The sequence below is a fragment of the Equus quagga genome, chromosome 12, assembly GCF_021613505.1.
Source record: "Equus quagga isolate Etosha38 chromosome 12, UCLA_HA_Equagga_1.0, whole genome shotgun sequence".
Lineage (NCBI taxonomy): Eukaryota > Metazoa > Chordata > Mammalia > Perissodactyla > Equidae > Equus > Equus quagga.
In genome coordinates, this window is record NC_060278.1 from 69,491,084 (window position 1) to 69,509,177 (window position 18,094).

The 18,094-nt window shown below is 59.4% G+C and overlaps 1 protein-coding gene across 1 annotated transcript in view; it reads left to right on the forward strand.

The window, feature by feature from the left end:
• RRBP1 (ribosome binding protein 1) overlaps nt 1-17,849 on the forward strand; it is a 61,108-nt gene extending 43,259 nt beyond the window's left edge. Inside the window, exons 10-26 of the mRNA XM_046678689.1 lie at nt 1,795-1,933; nt 3,628-3,806; nt 3,974-4,008; nt 6,862-6,952; nt 7,755-7,847; nt 9,883-9,975; nt 10,056-10,139; nt 10,279-10,368; nt 11,116-11,208; nt 11,626-11,697; nt 12,298-12,393; nt 12,936-13,019; nt 14,784-14,891; nt 15,705-15,788; nt 16,042-16,140; nt 16,660-16,803; nt 17,280-17,849. Coding sequence (XP_046534645.1) covers nt 1,795-1,933; nt 3,628-3,806; nt 3,974-4,008; nt 6,862-6,952; nt 7,755-7,847; nt 9,883-9,975; nt 10,056-10,139; nt 10,279-10,368; nt 11,116-11,208; nt 11,626-11,697; nt 12,298-12,393; nt 12,936-13,019; nt 14,784-14,891; nt 15,705-15,788; nt 16,042-16,140; nt 16,660-16,803; nt 17,280-17,318 — 1,623 coding nt within the window. The 3' untranslated portion in view covers nt 17,319-17,849. The remainder of the gene's footprint in view (nt 1-1,794; nt 1,934-3,627; nt 3,807-3,973; nt 4,009-6,861; nt 6,953-7,754; nt 7,848-9,882; nt 9,976-10,055; nt 10,140-10,278; nt 10,369-11,115; nt 11,209-11,625; nt 11,698-12,297; nt 12,394-12,935; nt 13,020-14,783; nt 14,892-15,704; nt 15,789-16,041; nt 16,141-16,659; nt 16,804-17,279) is intronic.
• Nucleotides 17,850-18,094: the final 245 nt, after the last annotated feature.

Sequence of the window (18,094 nt, forward strand, 5' to 3'; positions counted from 1 at the left end):
GGTCATCCCTTCCCAGCCATGACTGTGACAGCTGACAGCTCACACAGGGCTGGGTCTGGAACCCTCACCCCTGACCTCGTTAATGATAGTGATAGCTAGTTAGCATTGAGTGGGTGCCTGCTGTGCGCTAAGCATTGTTCTAAGCTCTTTACAAGCATTAACTCAGCCAATTCTCATTGGAACCTATGAGGTAAGAACACTTATTATCTATAATTTACTCATAAGGAAATTTGAGGCACAGAAAAGTTAAGCAGCTACCCCATGTTCACTCAGAGGCAGGATTTGAACCCTGGGGCTAGCCCCAGAGCGGTTGGTCCTCCCACACTTGCCACCACCTGTGGTACCACAGCTTGGGCCATCGCCAGCCAAGCTGATGCAGCTTCTGGCTTCAAGGCCGGGTAGGTGTTCTTCGTTTTAGCCTCTGGATGTGGCCTGGGAGCTCTTGTTTTCCCAAGAGGATGCCCATTCTCCAGAGGGAGGAAGATTGTCCCACTGTCTCCACAGTGCACTGGGCAACATCCAGGGTGGCCTTAGCTGACGGGCTTTGCTGCCCATTGGCCTTATGGCTTCTGGATCCCCCCAGCTGGCCCCTTTTGGGGTAGGATGACTGGGGAAGTTATCACGGGTGTGGTGAGCCTTGATGTCACATCTGCCATGCGTGTAACTTTTCTGGATAATGAGGGAATCCTGGTGACCTGAAGGGCTTTGGCCCCTTGTTCAGCTCAGTCATTGAAGCTACGTTGTAGCACATGGGGCAGTGGAGCTGTCTTTTAGAAGGGACTAGAATGACAAACACGAAATCGTAAGACTGATTGAGTGTGTACAAAGGACTAAAAGAGAACAGGGACAAATAGACGTGGCTTGGATTGTTTGGGTGGAATTGAGATGGATAATTTGGTGTTCGCTGATTTTCATGTAAAGCAGGCCCACCCAGACCACTGAGATCAGAACCACTGCGGGGGGCCTGGCCGTGACTATGTGTTTAAAGGCACGTGGATAGTTCTGCTGCTTCTGGGGCTGGTACCTCCACTCTGGCCCAGGTTGTCACCATCATGTGTGCCATTTCTAGGGACCCAGCGTGGAGCCAAGGCCTGGGCCTGTCTCTCACCAGTAAGCCCCAAACTCTAAGCATCTCTTACCCTCTCAGGACTTAGGGTCCTTGTCCTCAGCCTGGGGCCACATGAGAGTAGATTCTTTCCCCTCTGACACCAAAGTTCTAGAGTGACTGACCACCAGTACTGAGCGAGGCCAGGGTGGGCGGTTGCCTTGTTGGCCCTCATGGCATTGACAGTGAGGCCCCTGGTGTCTGCTGCCAGATTTTAGAGCCTCAATTTCCCCATCTGTAACGTGGGCTTGACTGTAATATCTGTTTCACGGGATGGCTGGGGATTAAGCACAGTGACACACACAGAATGTCTAGAACAGTGCCTTTCACAGCGAAAGAGCTCAATAAATGTGAGCTTTATAAGGTCCCAGTCAGGAGCTCTCCGGGTTACACTGGAGGTTTCGTCTCAGGAAGCATCTGTCTGTGTCACACTGCAGCGAAAGTGGGGCTTTTTCTTTGTTGTGACTGCCCTTCACCATCAGCCCACTCTTCAGGGCCAGGCTGGGTGTGGCCCACTGGCCTTCTGCAGTGGACGAACTGACTTTAGAAATCCAGAAGGGTTTTATAAAGCTTGTCCAGGTATGATGGCATGGTGTAAAGAGCGCTCTGCCCTCCTTGACCTCCGAGCCAGGTGAGGGTCCGGCCTCTGTCCTGCATCCTCATGGCCTGCTTCCCTCTGCGGTCCCTAGGTGTCTCACAAGGAGAGTGAGGAGGCCCTGCAGAAGCGCCTGGACGAGGTGAGCCGGGAGCTCTGCCGCTCGCAGACCAGCCACGCCAGCCTGCGGGCGGATGCCGAGAAGGCCCAGGAGCAGCAGCAGCAGATGGCTGGTGAGGGTGGCGGCTCAGCTCTGAGGCTCCCGTGGGGTCTGTGCCCGGGAACCCTGCACCTGCCCCTGAGGAAGTCTGGAGGCAGGGATTGCATCCTATCAGGGGAGGGGCTGGATAAAGGGGCGGAGCCCACAAAGGATGGATGTGGGGGCGGAGCCTGGGGGGTCGGGCACCTGGAGCCCTGGCTGTGGGTGAGCTGAGGCACTCCTGAGGCCCTTGCTGACCTTCTTGGCTGACTCCTAGACCTTTGTGGCCCACCTAGCTCCTTTAGCCCAAGCGGGCAGGTTTGGAAGGTGGGCCTATAGTCCCCCTGGGCTCACAAGTCACCTTCCCAATCAGGAGAGAGTGGCAAAGTCAGGGGTACTGAGGGCTCCTAGAGAAATAGGGCAGATGGTGCCAGTGACAGCTCGACAGTCACTTGCTCACCAGAGTATTTCCTGAATGACTGCCATGGGCTGTGCACTGTCGTGGGCACCTTGGGCTTGGCCATGGCAGGGCTGTCTTCTAGCAGGGAAGACAGACATAGGTAGACAGACACACATCGAGCGGGTCTCAGCCCTGCACTCTACAGGTTTCAAATAGCTTACGTGACCTAGAGCAGCGTCGGCCAGTTGTTTCTGTGAAGGGCCAGATAGTAAATGTTTTTGGCTCTGTGGCCAGACAGTATCTGGCACAGCTGCCCCACTCTGCTGCCAGAGCACAAAAGCAGCCCTAGCTCATATCTAAACAGACAGACTGGCTGTGTTCCAGTAAAGCTTTCTTCACAATGGTGGGCCAGGGGTGGCCCATGGGCTTAGTTTGTGGAGCCCTGCTCTAAGTGGGCCAGGTGTGGCTGTAGATTGGGTGGTCAGGGAGGCTGCTCTGAGGCAGAGGGGATGTTTAGGCCAAGGACTGGATGACAAGAAGGGACCAGCCTCACAAAGACCAGGAAGGGGCAGAAATGGCCATCACAGGGCCCCTGAGAATGGGCATGGACTTGAACTTGGCCTGTACAAGATACAGATCCAAAAGGTCAGCGAGCATGACTGGAGCAAGGTGGGCAGGGCCCAGTGACCCTCCCTGTGAAGAGTTTGGGTGGTGTGTTGTGTGATGGGAGCCCTCGGAGCACTTGAGACAGAGAATGGCATGATCCTGTTTGCACTCTGGGTGCTCCGGCGCTGGGTGGAGGATGGACCGGAAGAGCAGGAGTGGCTCAGGGGACCAGGGATGAGGCTCTGCAGTTACTCAGTCCAAAGGCAGCAGGGCTGGGCCCAGGCGGCCCCAGAGGTGCTGCTGAGAGAAGGGTTTGGCAGACAGTGGATGTGGAGTCCACAGGCTGTGTAGAGGGGTGGGGGGTGGGGCAGCAGGAAAGCAGGGCAGCGTGACCCGGAGACCGGGGAGGTCGGGAGGGGTGTGTTCGAGTTCCCTGAGCAGAGCTCCATTTGTAAGGGCAGGCAGCGGAGCCTGAGTTTGGGGATGAGACCAGGGCTGGGAGACTTGGCAGACTCCTAGACACGTGGGTGACCTTTAGAGCCATGGGACTTGTCTGGGGTCACTCAGGGAGAAGGATACCCCAAGAAGACCCCATGCACTTGGTCTCAGCCGATATGAGCCAGTCTCCTAGAGAACGAACTTTTAGAAACTGCAACTGAAATCCATTGTAGGTTTCTATCATTGTCCTGCCCTTCAGCCACTCTTGCTCCCCTTTTCCTCAGAGCTGCACAGCAAACTGCAGTCATCAGAGGCGGAGGTGAAGAGCAAGTGCGAGGAGCTGAGCGGTCTCCACGGGCAGCTCAAGGAGGCCAGGGCAGAGAACTCAGAGCTCACAGAGAAAATCCGGTCCATCGAGGCCCTGCTGGAGGCAGGCCAGGCCCGGGATGGCCAGGACACCCAGGTCAGCTGGCACCTCCTCCCCGCGGGTTGATGGGAGGGGAGGGAGAACGCCATCGAGTCCTGACCTGCCAGGTAGAGAGGGCAGAGAGCAAGTGAGCCCCACCCTGACTAGTTGCCATACCAGCCAAATCTCATGGTGACCAAAGAGCTTTCTGTCTCTCGTTCCAGGCCAGTCAAGCGGAGGCCGACCAGCAGCTGGCCCGGTAAGCAGAGGCCGAGGGCTGCAGCCTCAGCACGGGGCAGTCCAGGACCCCTAGGCTGAGAACAGGCACACGGTTCCCCTGGGGAAGAGCCCCTTTCAGAGGTCCCTGCCTTTCCTCCATCCCTCCAGTGACTCTGAGGACAGGGGAGAGGCCTGGGCAGGAAGCAAGGCAGCCTTGCAAATAGCTCCTGCCTGCTCTCAGGGAGGAAGACTGGTCTTTGTGGAGAGGGGCGGGTGCCTGCGACGGGCGTCGATGGGGAAGGACTAGCTGATCGGAGGTTCTGTCCATGTCTACAAGGTGAGGGATTGTAGGGACTGAGGTCATAAATGGAATAGGAGAAATGGTTACACACCCAGAATGGAGAACCTGGGAGGTCAGCAGGCCTTTCGCACACATTTGGGATATCAGTGCAGTTCAGAGCTGACCAAGTTGCAGGGTTGTCCTCAAGGTAACTTCACTCCTGGCAGACCTTGTTTTCCCTTGGTGACGCTGGCCCCAGCACCAGGCCGTGCTCAGGGACTGTTTGCTGTTGCTAATGCCAGAGCCGCCCCCTGGGTGGGGCGGCTCAAGTCAGGGTGCTGGAGTCTTTGGGATTGTCACCTCTGGCATGTGCATCCCTAAGTAGATGCCCATGGGCTTGGGAGGTGGGTCCTGGCTGCCGTGTCTAGGGGTTCACAGGGCAACCACATGTGGGCAAGGCACGGAGGGTATCCTCCATCCCTAGGCAGATGGTCAGATGTGTGGGTCATCAGCTGACAAGGTTGCCTTGTTCTGGCTGCTGCTGTTGCTGCGTCACCCACCCTGTGCCTCCCTAGGCCGTGGCTCATGTCCCCTGGCCCTCAGGCTTTGTGGTTTGGGGGCTGGGGACAGAAGCCAGCTGCCCAGAGGGCCCAAAATGCCTTGTAGAAGACTCAGAACCACACCCTGTGTGTCTGCCTTTCCCCTTACGCTTTTTGCCAGAAAACATGGGCAAAGTTTGTTTCTCATGGTATTTGTTGGGGTAGAGAGGTTGTGTCTGGGTTTCTGCTCTTGTATTTTAAGATCAGATTCTTGGACCACACAGGAAATTACTAGGGTGCTTAAGTCACATTGCAAATAGTGTTGAATCTAGTTTTTTTGCATCATGCAGATGTGTTTGCCAGAAATTGTTTTTTTTACTTCCTTCTCAGACAGTTTATCTGAAGGTTGTGTGTAGGCCAGGCCATCTTGTTCTGGGGTAAAGATGGGTGATCCAGCCCCAGATGTTCTGGAACTCGGGCAGTCTCCACCAAGCAGGGGATTGTCTGTGTGTCCTTGCCACAGGCCTGCTAACTCTTTGTCCTCAGGGCCTGTTCTTTTGGGGATGCTCTTGGGATGGTTTGCTGGAGGCAGGCTGTTGCGTAAGGCAGAGGGCTTGAGGGAAGAAATAGGAGGGGTCTCAGCGGAGCTTTGAGGGTGGGGTTAAGGTTTTGTGGGCCTGAAACCAACATCCAAGAAGTCAACAACTGTCTTCAGGGCCAGATGCAAGTTGTATTTAGAATAAAAATGTGAGGTGGCGCCATGGCGGAGTCTGTTCCCAGATAGGATTGGGGACAGCCAGCATGCTCGGCCCATGCTGAAATTGTTACGTTCAGTCCTAACATGCATTACAATGGCGTTTTTCAAAAAGTTTCTGAACATGGCCCACGATAAAAAATGTAAATATATATGTCCCTGTCTAACTGGCAGTGGCCAGAGCCCCCTTCCCCGAGGCTGGTGGCAGCCCCGCTGGCGGGAGCATCCTCGAGTGGGGCTTCTTTTCTGCTTTCAGATCGGCTTTAGTTGGGCTGGTCACTTCTGGATTTTAGATTTCTCATGTCCCTGGGGCCTTCCCTGTCCTAAATCTTAATGCAGAAGATGACGTATTAAAGTGTCCGTTTGAAGCCTGTTTCTCAGAACCTACCCTGAACCAGTCAGGAGGGGGCTTAGCGACCTCTTTCCATCCCATCGTGCTCCTCGCGGCTGAAAGCCCACCTGCCTTTGGGGGACTGGGGCCCTCGCTCCCCGCCAGGTCCATCTAGCAGCATCAACCTCTCATTTTCTAGATGATGAGGGTGGATGAAGGCTGCTGGGTCCTTGAATCTGGAGACAAGTGGGACAAGATGGGACCCACATTTCACCAACCTCATGGTGTCTGGGGTCACCTCGGGGCTGGTTCCTCAGACCTGGGTGCAGAACTGAGAGGGGATCCTTTGGGTCTCAGCAGAGTTAGGTTTTGGATAGAGGACGGTCCCCCTGTACCGAGTGGGGAGCCAGTGGCCTTTTGTGAACTGCTGAAGGCAGTGGCACCGAGTTTTGAGGGTGCCACATGGGTCTGTAGCTCAGGCGGCTTCTTGAGCAGGCCCAGCCCATGTCTTTCACGGCCCCTGTGGCCACAGGGAAGGGCCAGCCAATGTGTTCTTTGGGGACGGCAGCACCAGGTTGAGCAGGTGCCACAGACCAGGCAGCAGGGCTCAGTTCACTGGAAGAAAAAGCCTCCCCAAAACCCAACTGTCTGGGGCCCATCCCTGCCCTGGCCACAGTGGCTGCCCTGACCTCTGCAGCCCCAGCGGCCAGTGTCATCAAGTGGGACTCTAGTGGCCTCTGAAGTCTGCACCCCAGCCCCTGGGCCCTCGGGATGAGTGGGAGGAGGGGCTGGGGTGCCTGCTTCGGCTTCCCTGGAAGCTGGTGCCCTGCAAGGTGGTTGAAAGGAATGGGAAGGGACTGACCCCAGCCTCACAGGTGTCCTGGCTGGGAGGGCGCCTGGCAGAGGAAGGTGCCCCCCCACCCCAAGACAGGACCTGTGGGGGCTGCAGGTCCTTGGAGCCCGCCAGTGAGCCTGCTGTCTCCCTGCAGCCTCAAGGAGCTGGAGTCCCAGGTGTGGTGTCTGGAGAAGGAGGCCACTGAGCTCAAGGAGGCAGTCGAGCAACAGAAAACGAAGAACAACGTGAGTGTCGAGGGGCGTGCGTGTGAGGTGGTGGGCCTGCTGTGTCAAACCTGCCCCGAACTAGTCAGGAGGGCTTAACTACCTCTGTATGTCCCATCGTGCTACTCACGGCTAAAAGCCCACCTTCCTTTGGGGGACTGGGGGCTCCCTCCCCCAAGGTCCATCTAAAGCCTCAGGGCTGACTCCCATTGGGTCAGCTTGGGTCACGTGCTGGAGCATTGAGTCCCCCCGACACGGGGACAGGATGTGTCACCTGGCCTGGGTCACGTGGTTCCCTCAGAGTGGGGGGCTGGCATCAGGAGAAGAGGGTAGAGAAACCCTTCTCCTCTGTGAGGGGTGTGGAAGAGCCTTGGCTACGTCACAATCACACATACACACACCCTCGCCTCCGCCGGCTGCTTGCCCACCGCCCCTCGCAGAGCCCAGGCTTGCTGGCCACCCCATCTGCTCTTCTCCAGGGAGCCCTCGCCTGTGCCTGGCTTGGCCAGAGCCGGCCAAGGGTCAGTGCCTGCTGTTCAGTGGTAGGAGCCTGTCCTCTCTGAGGAACTGGGCTGATTCTCTTCTCTCCTCCTTCAGCCTTCTCACGCCCCCACGCCGCGCCACCCCATAGCGGACTGCGGCACCTGGCCTGGGTCAGTGCTGCCCAAGAGAGACCCAGTGGACACAGGCCAAGAGACAGGGCATTGTGTCCCTCTGCAAGCCCTCTTTGTGGTCTCTGCTGAGACCAACAGGCAGCTCGCTGGGGACGTGTCAGTGGCTGACCCCGCCTGGATGCTGAGATTTTCCATGTCTCCCCTCCCAGGACCTCCGAGAGAAGAACTGGAAGGCGATGGAGGCACTGGCCTCGGCTGAGAGAGGCTGCGAGGAAAAGCTGCGCTCCCTGACCCGGGCCAAGGTCAGAGTCGGTTAGCGGCATCTGTGTAGTTTGGCAGAGTGCGCACTGTGTGCGGAGATCCTCAGCCTGGGGGTGTCTGGGAACCCACACCAGGGACCTGTGGGGCCCCTGCATCCCCCTTCTTGCCCTCTCTCTCCCTCCCTTCCTTTCATGTGTCCTTAAGATGAAGGGGGAAGTGTACCCTTGATTGTTTTTTCTCAGCTGGGTCCTTTGCCATCAGGGGACAGAGACTGAGAGACCATGGGGCAGCAAGCCCGCCTGGTCCCCCGCCTTTGAGTGAACCCGAGAGGGGCTGTCTCTGTGGACTTTCTTCCTGTCCTTTTCCTCCCCTGAGGTTTTGTCTGAATGATCCTGCTTCTTTCTCAGGCCCTCTGAAATTGTGGCCTGATGGGTTCTGTGACTAATCTCTACATTGAGTCAGAGGGGAAGGACGTCTTTAACCCCGAGCACTGGGGCCTTGAAGTCCGTTTTGGTCCTGTGCCCCATGCCACCCAGGTGTGGCAGTGTGGGCGCCCCAGTGTCTGGGCCCCCACATCACGCCTGGAGCCCGCGCTGAGGCTCTGGCCTGGGACACGGCTGCAACAGCAGCAAGTGGCAGCCTTGCCCACCCTGTTTCCCCACTCGTTTTCATCCCTGATGCCAGGCCAGGGCCCCAGCCCTCCCCACCCAGCCTTGTTCATGCAGAAGGGACATCTGTCCTGTTATCGGGAGTTTTGCCTTGATTTTCATGAGCGTGTCAGGAAACCTGGGGGTTGTATCAAATGAGGCCCCGAGACGATGCTGGAGGTGGAGGGCTGGCCTCGAGTCCTGCTGTGGCAGCTATGTTAGACTCCCCAGAGGTGACCCAGGAGCATGTCTGGCCTTCTCTGGCAAATGTAGAAGCTGTGACCAGAGATGTCACTTGACTTGCTCGCAGTCATGCAGCCAGATAAAGGTAGAAGCTGGCTTCCAGGTTCTCTGGCTCCTGCCTCAGGTCCCACGACCAGGGAGCCTGAATGGTGGTTATAAGTCAGTGCTCCACAGCAGGCCATGGGCATTGTCTGTGTACCACTGGGCGAGCCAGGAAGGATCGCTTCTGAGACTTGAGTCCAGACCGTGTGGTGCTGTGGTCAGGCTGGGCATCCGATTGTCAGCCGTCCTCCGTGTGCATGTTCCAGAATACCACTCAACAGCTCTAATCCAGTCAGAGTTCCTAATGCCATTGCCGGGCTCAGGCTGTGCCAAGGTCGTGGCAGGGCTGGCAGCAGATTCAGCCTGCTGGGGACCAGTTATTAGATAAGATTCCCTTTTAGCCAGAAGTCTGCGGCCACAGCCCAGGGTGTGGGGAGGGGCGTTACCTGTGCCTCGGGGGTCCTGCTGACCAGGTTTCGCTGTGTAGCTCCTTCAGTCCTTCTTCCAGTCCCTTGTCATGCTTTGAGTGCGAGCCTGAAGGAGGATGATGGCAGCTCTGGCCTGGCGTGGCCGCAGCCTGTGTCAGGCTTTGGGAGAGACGTGACCCATGCCAGCCCTCATGCCCACTGAGCTGGTTTCTGCATCTGCCACGCGGGTGTGCTGCTCCTCCCTCCGTGTGTGGTGGCTGGGCCGCCGCTCCCGGCGGGCAGGAGCTCCTAATGCTGGTGGCTGCTGGGAGATGCCTCTTCTCTGGCTCCCACAGCAACTTGAACGCCCACATATGCACTCGCACACGCACACACGCATGTGGAGAGCTTGGAAGTTGAGGACTGACTGAGCGAGAATCCCTGCTGGGAGGTGTGGGAGGAACCTGCCCCTGCCCTGTGGAGCCCCCAGCCCCCGTCGTTCAAGCTGAGTCTGTTTAAAGTTGACCCGGCTCCAGCCGGGATGGCCAGACCCTGGCTGCTGAGGTTCAACAGCCCGGCCCCTGCCCAGTCAGCCCCACGGAGCTGCTTGTCGTCTTTGATCCTTGTCCCTGGAGAGCTGAGGGCAAGCCTCCTGGGGTAGAGACCCAGGCATCTCCATGAACGCTCCCAGGGGGCTGCCCAAAACCTCCAGGCTGAAGGCCGCCCTCCCCCTGCAGGAGGAGTCAGAGAAGCAGCTCAGCCTGGCGGAGGCACAGACCAAGGAGGCCCTGCTGGCCCTGCTGCCCGCGCTTTCCGACTTGACACACCAGGTAGGCGGGGAGGCAGCTCCTGCAGGACCCTTTGCTCACAGGGAATGTCGCTGGGCCCAACTTGCACATTTTTGTTGCAGAATTACGCCGAGTGGTTGCAAGAAGTCAAAAAGAAAGGCCCTGAGCTGCTGAAGCAGCCGTCAGCTCACACGGAGCCCTCCTCGGTGAGCGTGGCTGCCAGCATGCCCTCTTGCCGGGGCTGCCGCTGTCCCTGGGAGGGGAGGGTGCCCAGAGTTTCATCAGGCAGCTGGAAGGAACCTCTGTGTTTGACTAACTGGGCCCCGTTCTGCCATCTGCCCTCAGGACCTGGCCGCTAAGCTGAGGGAGGCCGAGGAGACCCAGAGCACGCTGCAGGCTGAGTGTGAGCAGTACCGCACCATCCTGGGGGAGACGGTAAGGCGCGAGGCGGGGCCTCTGGCCAGGTTCTTGGCAGGCCTCCAGCAGGGGGCTGCCAGGAGAGGGAGCTTTCGGGGCCTGCAGGTGGTAGTGGGGAAAAGCCCCTGGCCCCTCGGAAAAGAGGCCTGGGTTCGAACACTGGCTCTGTGACCTTGGCAGATCACTGCCCCTCTCCAGGCCCCGTTTCTTTGGCTGGGTGGTAAAGGGATGGATGAGGCGCTCAGGTCTTCCTTGCTTCCAGGCTGAGGAGAGTGCTGAGTTGAAGGTTTGGGGCTGGATCTTGGGATGGAGACACTTGGACATAACAAGGCACAGTCTGGGAAAGGCAGAGGGGGCGTGCAGCTGACGGCCGGCTTGAAGCCGCTGTCTCTGCGGCTCCAGAACCAGTGCTGCGTCCTGCCCTCCCACTTGGACCGACGCTGTCCTGTGTTTCTCGTCCTGGGTTGCTGAGGTCGGTGTTGCTGGCAAACCCAACACAGAGAGTCCTACGGCCTCATTCGGGTCACAGACCTTGTTTTCCTGCGTGGTCCGCAGCCAGCTTTCACACACTGGCCAGAGGGCCCGCCCCGGGCTGTGGCCCACCCTCTCCCTGTATGACACTGACTAGGGCGAAAGCAGAGCAGGGCTACGCTGGTGGCCAGGCAGCCATCACGGAGAAGCTGGGGGACAGGAGGAGGCAGTTGCGCATTTATGTGGGGTGGGGCCTCTGCAGAGAGGGCCCACCTCAGTGCCTCGTCCCCACAGGAGGGCATGCTCAAGGACCTCCAGAAGAGTGTGGAGGAGGAGGAGCAGGTGTGGAAGGCCAAAGTGAGCGCCACGGAGGAGGAGCTCCAGAAGGTACGGGTGGGCCCTCCAAGAGCCCCCAGGGTCCAGCCACACAAGCATCGCTAGGAATTCAGGCAGAACTTACTCGAGACAGACAGTGGAGCCAGAACTCCATGAGGTTCAGGGGGAAAGCTGACAGCATCATGCGGTCACTTGGGAGACAGGAGTCATGTTGGCTGGGTGCTGGTGACAGCATATGACCTGTGATTGCAGAATGACAGCTGACGCCTCAGTCTCAGGAGACCCCCCTACCCAGCCCACCCCCGGCAGAGGCTGCATCATGCTCAGTCAGGGCACCACTGGGCTTCCTGAGAGGAGGAGCCTGCGCTGCTCAGGGCCCAGGACCGTCTGTAAGGGGACATGGTGCTGTGTCCCCAGACACATCGCCCCAGGGGCTCATGTTTGACGGGCCTTCCCCTTGCTTTGTAGTCACGGGTCACAGTGAAGCATCTCGAAGAGATTGTAGAGAAGCTAAAAGGAGAACTTGAAAGTTCAGATCAGGTATGTGTGGGGCTCTGCTCAGTGAGCTGCTTTCCTTATTACAGAGAAGGCTTACCAAAGAGGCCACTGGAGTTATTATTCTCTCATGGGCCACATGCCTTAAGAGAGGCTGAGGGATCTCATCAGGCCTGCCTTTCCTTAATGGGTGCCGTTTACAGCCTCAGAGGGGCCTGGGATGCTGTGGGCCTGTGCAGAATGCCTGGCCCTGGTAAACGGTGGCATCTGCAGTGGCCTGGATCATGGGAGGTGTGCGAGGTGACCCCACTCCTCTCTTCAGACACACAGTCAGCCTAGCCTTCGAGAAGGTACCCCTGCTATCCACCTAGCAAGTAGATCTAAAAGCTCTCCTCTCCCTGCCTGCTGAGGTCTGAGGACACCTCGGGACCCGGGAGTGCTGGGGTTTGGGTACTGTTTGCAGTAAGATGTTCTCTTGCCCTGGACTTGCTTCTGCTGGCCTTGGTTTGTCCGGTAGCGGACGGGCCATGGAGGTGTCCTCCCACCCTCGTCCCAGGGCCAGCCAGACTTGTTGCCCCATCGCCCTATTCCCTGAGGTTAGTGCCCTCCTCTGGCCGACTTGAGGCCTCTGACGTGTGTGTGCAGGTGAGGGAACACACCTCGCACCTGGAGGCGGAGCTGGAGAAGCACATGGCAGCCGCCAGCGCTGAGTGCCAGAGCTACGCCAAGGAGGTGGCAGGGGTGAGTGTGTACCGCGGGCCGCCGGCCTGCCGGAGTTGCTGCCCCTCCGCAGCCGGAGCTCTCAGGCTTCCGCCCCAGGCCCTGGGCCGCCCGCCTGAGCGGTGTGTCCTGGGGCAGGTTTCCCAAACACAGCCCCGCCAGCAGGGCAGGGGGAGCCAGGTCAGCCTTGCAGTGAGAGAATTCTCTGGCTTGGCAACACCGTTGCTGGGGGATGGATTTAATCTGATACTGTTTTCTGAGTGTTCGGGAGCAGAAAGCACAAACCTGGCATCCCCCACTTTGGTTTGATCGCCAACTCTCAGCCTCAGTTTTCAAGAGACAAGCTGTAAACATTTGCGAAGGCCCAAGACTGGGGGTGTGGTGATAGGGTCCTTCCTCCGAAGCTGCACGAAGTGATGGCAGCTGTGGGCGCCCGCGTGCCCACCCGTCCTGTGACACCCTCCATGTGGGCTCCGTGGGGGCGTAGAGGGCTGTGTGACTCACAGGAGCTGGTTTTCTCTTCTCTCTCCTTCTCCCACCCCCTGGGCCTGTCTCTCTCCAAGTTGAGGCAGCTTTTACTAGAATCTCAGTCTCAGCTGGATGCAGCCAAGAGTGAAGCCCAGAAACAGAGCAATGAGCTCGCGCTGGTGAGTGAGCTTGGTGTGGGGCGGGGGCGAGCGCCACGGGTTGCGTGCGAGTGAGATCGACGTCCAGTCCCATCAAACGTGAGCAGCCTGGTGGGGGGTGTGCTCCGAGCCGGTGTTCGGGCCAGGCCTTGCTCAGCCTCCTTGCACGTTTGCCCAAAACCCGAGCTGGGCCTGTGGCTGCCGGGACCACGGCCCTCTCGCTCTGCTTCCCGCCTGCCCTGGCGCAGTGTGGCCCCTCGTCAAGGTGCTGGGACCTCTGGGGTGTTTGACTCCCTCTAGTGTCCCCTGAGGCCCCTCCGGGCCTGGGCACCTGGCCGCCATGTGGCTCTCAGCACACACCTCACTGTTTGTGGGACTCGATCTTTTCTCCCCTCAGCGGGGGCTTGGACCAGTCCAGTCAGACCCACAGGCCTGCGCCCTGCCCGAACGTACCTGGGGCCCCGTTCACACCTGGGGCCCCGTTCACCGTGTGTGAAGCTCCCTGCCGTGCGGGTGGCCCCCGGGCCTGCCTGGTTTTCGGCCTTAGTGTGCTATCTGAGTCCTTGCTCCTTGGCAGGGTCAGCCCAGCCTTACAGAGGTGACACCATCAGTCCCAGTACCAGCTTCGGGGCCGGGGCTGCAAGCAGCAGCCTGAAAGGTCACAGACGTGCTCTGTTTGGTCTGCACAGTCTTTTTTTAAATCTTGAATTCATTGTCAGCTTGTAGAAGTTGGGCGACTTTGAGTACAGATGCACACATCTAGTTTTCTGGGAGGAGACCCGAGGTCTGGTCTGTGGGGCTGGCATTCACACACAGCCGCACTCCCGACTCTGGGTACCGCCGCTGGTCATTCGGGCCTTATCCAGGGTCGCGCAGTGGAGGGTGGGGACTGCCTGGCCGAGTCGCTGCCTGAGCCCGAGGGCCACTCACGGAGTCCGTTGCCTAAGCTGGGCTGGGGGACCGGCCGCGGGAGCGTGGCGCAGGCTGGAGGCCTGAGCGCCCCCAAGTTTCTCGTCCTTGCTGAACTGCACAGTTTGGCCTCCACCGTGGGGGGCTCTTGGGAGGGAGGGAAGCATGGGGGTCCCTCAGAGCAGCACCTCTTTGGTGGGGGCCAAGACCACCCGTGTTCCCTGGGGAGCTCATGCTAAGGGCGCCCTCAGACTCCCTGACTGGAAGCTTTCCCCCAGCTTCATGGGACACTGCTGCCCCCAGATCTGAGGCTCAGTGGGCTGGGGAACTGGGGGAGACAGGTTGTGTCATTCGCCCCCAGCAATGGAGATCACGGGTGGGCATACCTTATTAGGCCGGAGTGGCATCACATAATCTTTTCTAGACCCCAACAAGGGCTCTGAACAGTGAGTGTGTCATGGAGGAGGAATCTGGGCAGGGCACAATGTCTGCGGAGAGCCCCTTGGTGCCTGGCACTTCCTCTGGGATCCCGTAGCTCTGTGCGCTTCATCCGTCGGGTTCCCGGCTCCCGGGAGGGCTCTGCTGGCTGGCCTTGGGGCAACACATGGGTCTCCGTGTCGGGCCAGCCTGGGCCCCTCGTTGGCCCTGAGGCCTTGGTTTGGCTCAGGGGAGGGGTCGTGGCGCCGGCCCCCCTGTTCTAGTGAACCTGCATGGGGACTCTGACACAAGTCATGGCTACCAAACCAGGTGCCCCTTGGGGACTGTGGCTGCCGAGAGCCTCTGTGGCCCCCCCACCCCGAGGATCTGTGTATGCACGCAGGCGCGGCGAGTGTGCTCCTGGCGGGGTACTTGCACGAACCCCCCTCCCTGTTTCAGGTCAGGCAGCAGTTGAGTGAGATGAAGAGCCACGTAGAGGATGGTGACGTGGCTGGGTCCCGGGCTGCCCCCTCAGAGGCCCCCCCAGCAGAGCAGGACCCCGTCGAGGTTAGGGCGGTGAGCCGGGCCCCAAATGTCTGTCACTAACCTCCCTGTGGGTCCCCTCCATCCCATTGGAGCGCCAGGATGGCGGGACTGTTCTGGATGAAGAGCAGCTCCTTGTGGCCTCCACTGCCCTCCTTCCCCCCTGGCTCTCCCCAGGCGGCAGTCACCCAGGTTCTGAGGAAGCCGCAGGGCATAGGAAAGGATAGGGAAGGCAAGGCAGCCAGGCAGGGGGGTATCAGGGGCTTGATCCTAACAGCGTGTGTGAGAGGGGCTGGGAGAGGGATGCGGGGCAGCCGGGCCTGCAGTTAGGGGTCCGACCTCCCACTGTGGCCCTTGCTGGGATACCACTAGCAGGCCGCGCCTGCTCTGCTCTCTAGGTGTGTGACCCAGTAACTGCCACTGAGAGCCCTCGCCAGGAGGCAGGGGTGTGTCACCAGAGGAGCAGTGGCGGGGCTGCTGGGTGGGGATGCTGCTATGGGGCCGGGGGGGCTTGCACGGTGGCTCTGAGGCCCCCTTGTCCTGTGGGTCTCACTGACAGTGCCAGAGGTTAGCAGAGATTGCGTCAGCATCTCTTTTCAGCCACCAGCTTCTGTGCTGGAGGCTGAGACACTGTCTCCCAGGGGGCCTCTGGAAACCATTCAGTCAGCTGGCCAGTGACAGAAGCCACCCCAGCTAGCCAGAGGCAGGGAAGGGCCAGGGGAGCACCAGAAGCAGCTAGAAGGTGGAGCCCCCAGGTCTCAGCGTGCCCGGGAGCCCGGGCTCCCAGGAGGGTCCTCCACCAGGTTCCCAAAGTGTGTTTGCGGTGTCACCCCACAGCTGAAAACGCAGTTGGAACGGACAGAAGCCAGCCTGGAGGACGAACAGACACGGAGGCAGAAGCTTACAGCCGAGTTCCAGGAGGTCAGGCCCTGCCTGTGGAGGCTTCCGTGCCTCAGGGGTGGTGGGGGGTGTGGCCAGGCCGGTGGGCGCTGGTCTACAGGCTGCCTCAGGACCCGTGGGCCGCCCAGCCTCATACCTCCCAAGGGCGTGTGGCTGCGCAGCGGGTCCCCTGCCTCCTGTGCACGGGCTTGAACTGTCGTCCTGGGTACCCTCCCGTCCCCAAGTGGGCTTGCCAGGTTCGTGCCCCCTGATCCCGCTGCCTCTCTCTGCCAAGGCTCAGAGCTCGGCGTGCCAGCTGCAGGAGGAGTTGGAGAAGCTCCGCAGCACCGGCCCCCTCGGGGCTTCAGCAGCAGAGGAGGCCACAGAGCTGAAGGTAGGGGGGGCCTGCTCCAGGGCTAGGAAGGGAGAGCCCACCCCACTGGTCGGCAGCACTGTGGTGGGAGCAGGGGACGAGTCATCCAGAGGCCCGTCGAGCAGGGCCAGCCTGATTTGATTGGGGGAGGTCCCTAGACCTCCAGTGTCACATATGGCAGCCACTAGTCAGTGTGGCTCTTTAAATTTAAATAAACTTTGAAGTTCAGTTCCCTGGTCACCCCAGGCACTGTGTGTGCTCAGCAGCCACCACGTGTGTCCAGTGGCTGCTGTGTTGAACAGGGTGCGTGAGAACGTTCCCACTGTCACAGGAAGCTCTGCGGGCAGCGCTGGTAGACAGGACACAGCCCGAACAGTAATGCAGGCTTCAGCTCCCACCGTCACTGCCCTTTTCTGGGTAACTGGGAGATGCCCTCAGGGGCTCCCAGTGTCCAGGGCATCGGGCCCCATGGGCATAGTCAGGTGGCCTTCCTGCTGCCTGTCCTTTGAACGCTGATCCCTTCAATCCTCTGACCCACAGGAGAGACTAGAAAAAGAGAAGAAGTTGACAAGTGACCTGGGACGTGCTGCCACCAAACTACAGGAGCTTTTAAAGACGACCCAGGAGCAACTAGCGAAGGAGAAAGACACAGTGAAGAAATTGCAGGAACAGCTGGACAAAACAGTGAGTGTCTGGCTATGGCAGGGCCACTGGCCTTTGCTCGGCCCCACTGGAGGTGGGCGCTGCCCCAAGCAGGGGGCGCTGGGAGCCAGGGCTCCTGGGGGTGTGAGGTGGTGGGGACAGAGACTGCTGAAAGCAGGCACCAGGATGTGCGGCCTGCCAGGCCCAGCACCCTCCCTCCTGCGGCTGCCCTCGGTGGAAGTATCCCCCGACCCCCACTGCCAGCCAGGTCCTCCCTCTGCATCCTGCGGGTCCAGGGCCCTTGCCCTCCTCTGCATCCTGCCTGAGGGGTCTCCTCCAGCCCCAGGAGTCAGCTCTGGGTCCCCGGACGTGCTGGGCTGGGTGTTCTCTGAAGGGATTGGAGTGGTGTGGCGGTGTTAATCCAGGGGCGCTGGAGGTCCCTGGGAGTTTGGGGGTAAGTGCCCCCCTTGGCTCCTTGGCCCAAGTCCTTTCCTCCCCCCGCACTCCTTTGTTCACAGGAGGACAGTAGCAGCTCAAAGGAGGGCACCTCTGTCTGAGTCTCCTCTGCGGAAAAGAAGTTACTGTTCAACTTACCAAAATGCCTTACACATTCCTTACAAATAAATAAACCAACCAACACAGCATCATCCAGGCCCATCTTCTGGTAGCTCTGAGAAGCCATTAGAGATGAGTCTCTTAGAGCCACAGAAATAGATCTTCAGACCCCCAGTTTGTAAAAGAACCTTTGTCACATTTGATAAACACTATTCCCCAGGACCAGCCCTGGACCACCGCCAAGCAGACGCCAAAGCCCTTATCAGCTCCGTGACAGACCCCGGGCTGTGTGCCGGGGAGGCCGGGACCTCTGGGTATCCATCCATATGTCAATCAGTGCAATTGTGGCCTCTTCCAGGGGGCGGGGTCAGGAGGTGGGCAGACCCGGGGCTGAGTCTCAGGCTGTGGAGCAGCGCGGCGGGTCACGGCCCAGCCAGACAGCAGCCCCTCAGCCCTGGAAGAAGTTGCCAGCGAGAACTGTTGTGTGGCCTCCTGGATGTTAATGCCATTAAAACCAACATTGTCGCCCGGCACTGCGGTCTCATCTGGTCTTCTGCTGGGGTGCCCTACCTGGCTGCTGGGCCCAGGATGAGGAACGAAGAGGGGTTGGCTCCCTGGGAGAGAACAAGTGTGGTTCTTGATTTCTTTGAAGTCAGGGGATCAGCAGCTCCGTCCTGCTTCCCCCCATGCTTTTCCCATGGTGCCAGCTGGGCCCCAGTGCCCACTGGACAGGGTGAGGGAGCAGGGCCCGTGACCCCTGGTGGCCAGATGCACTGGC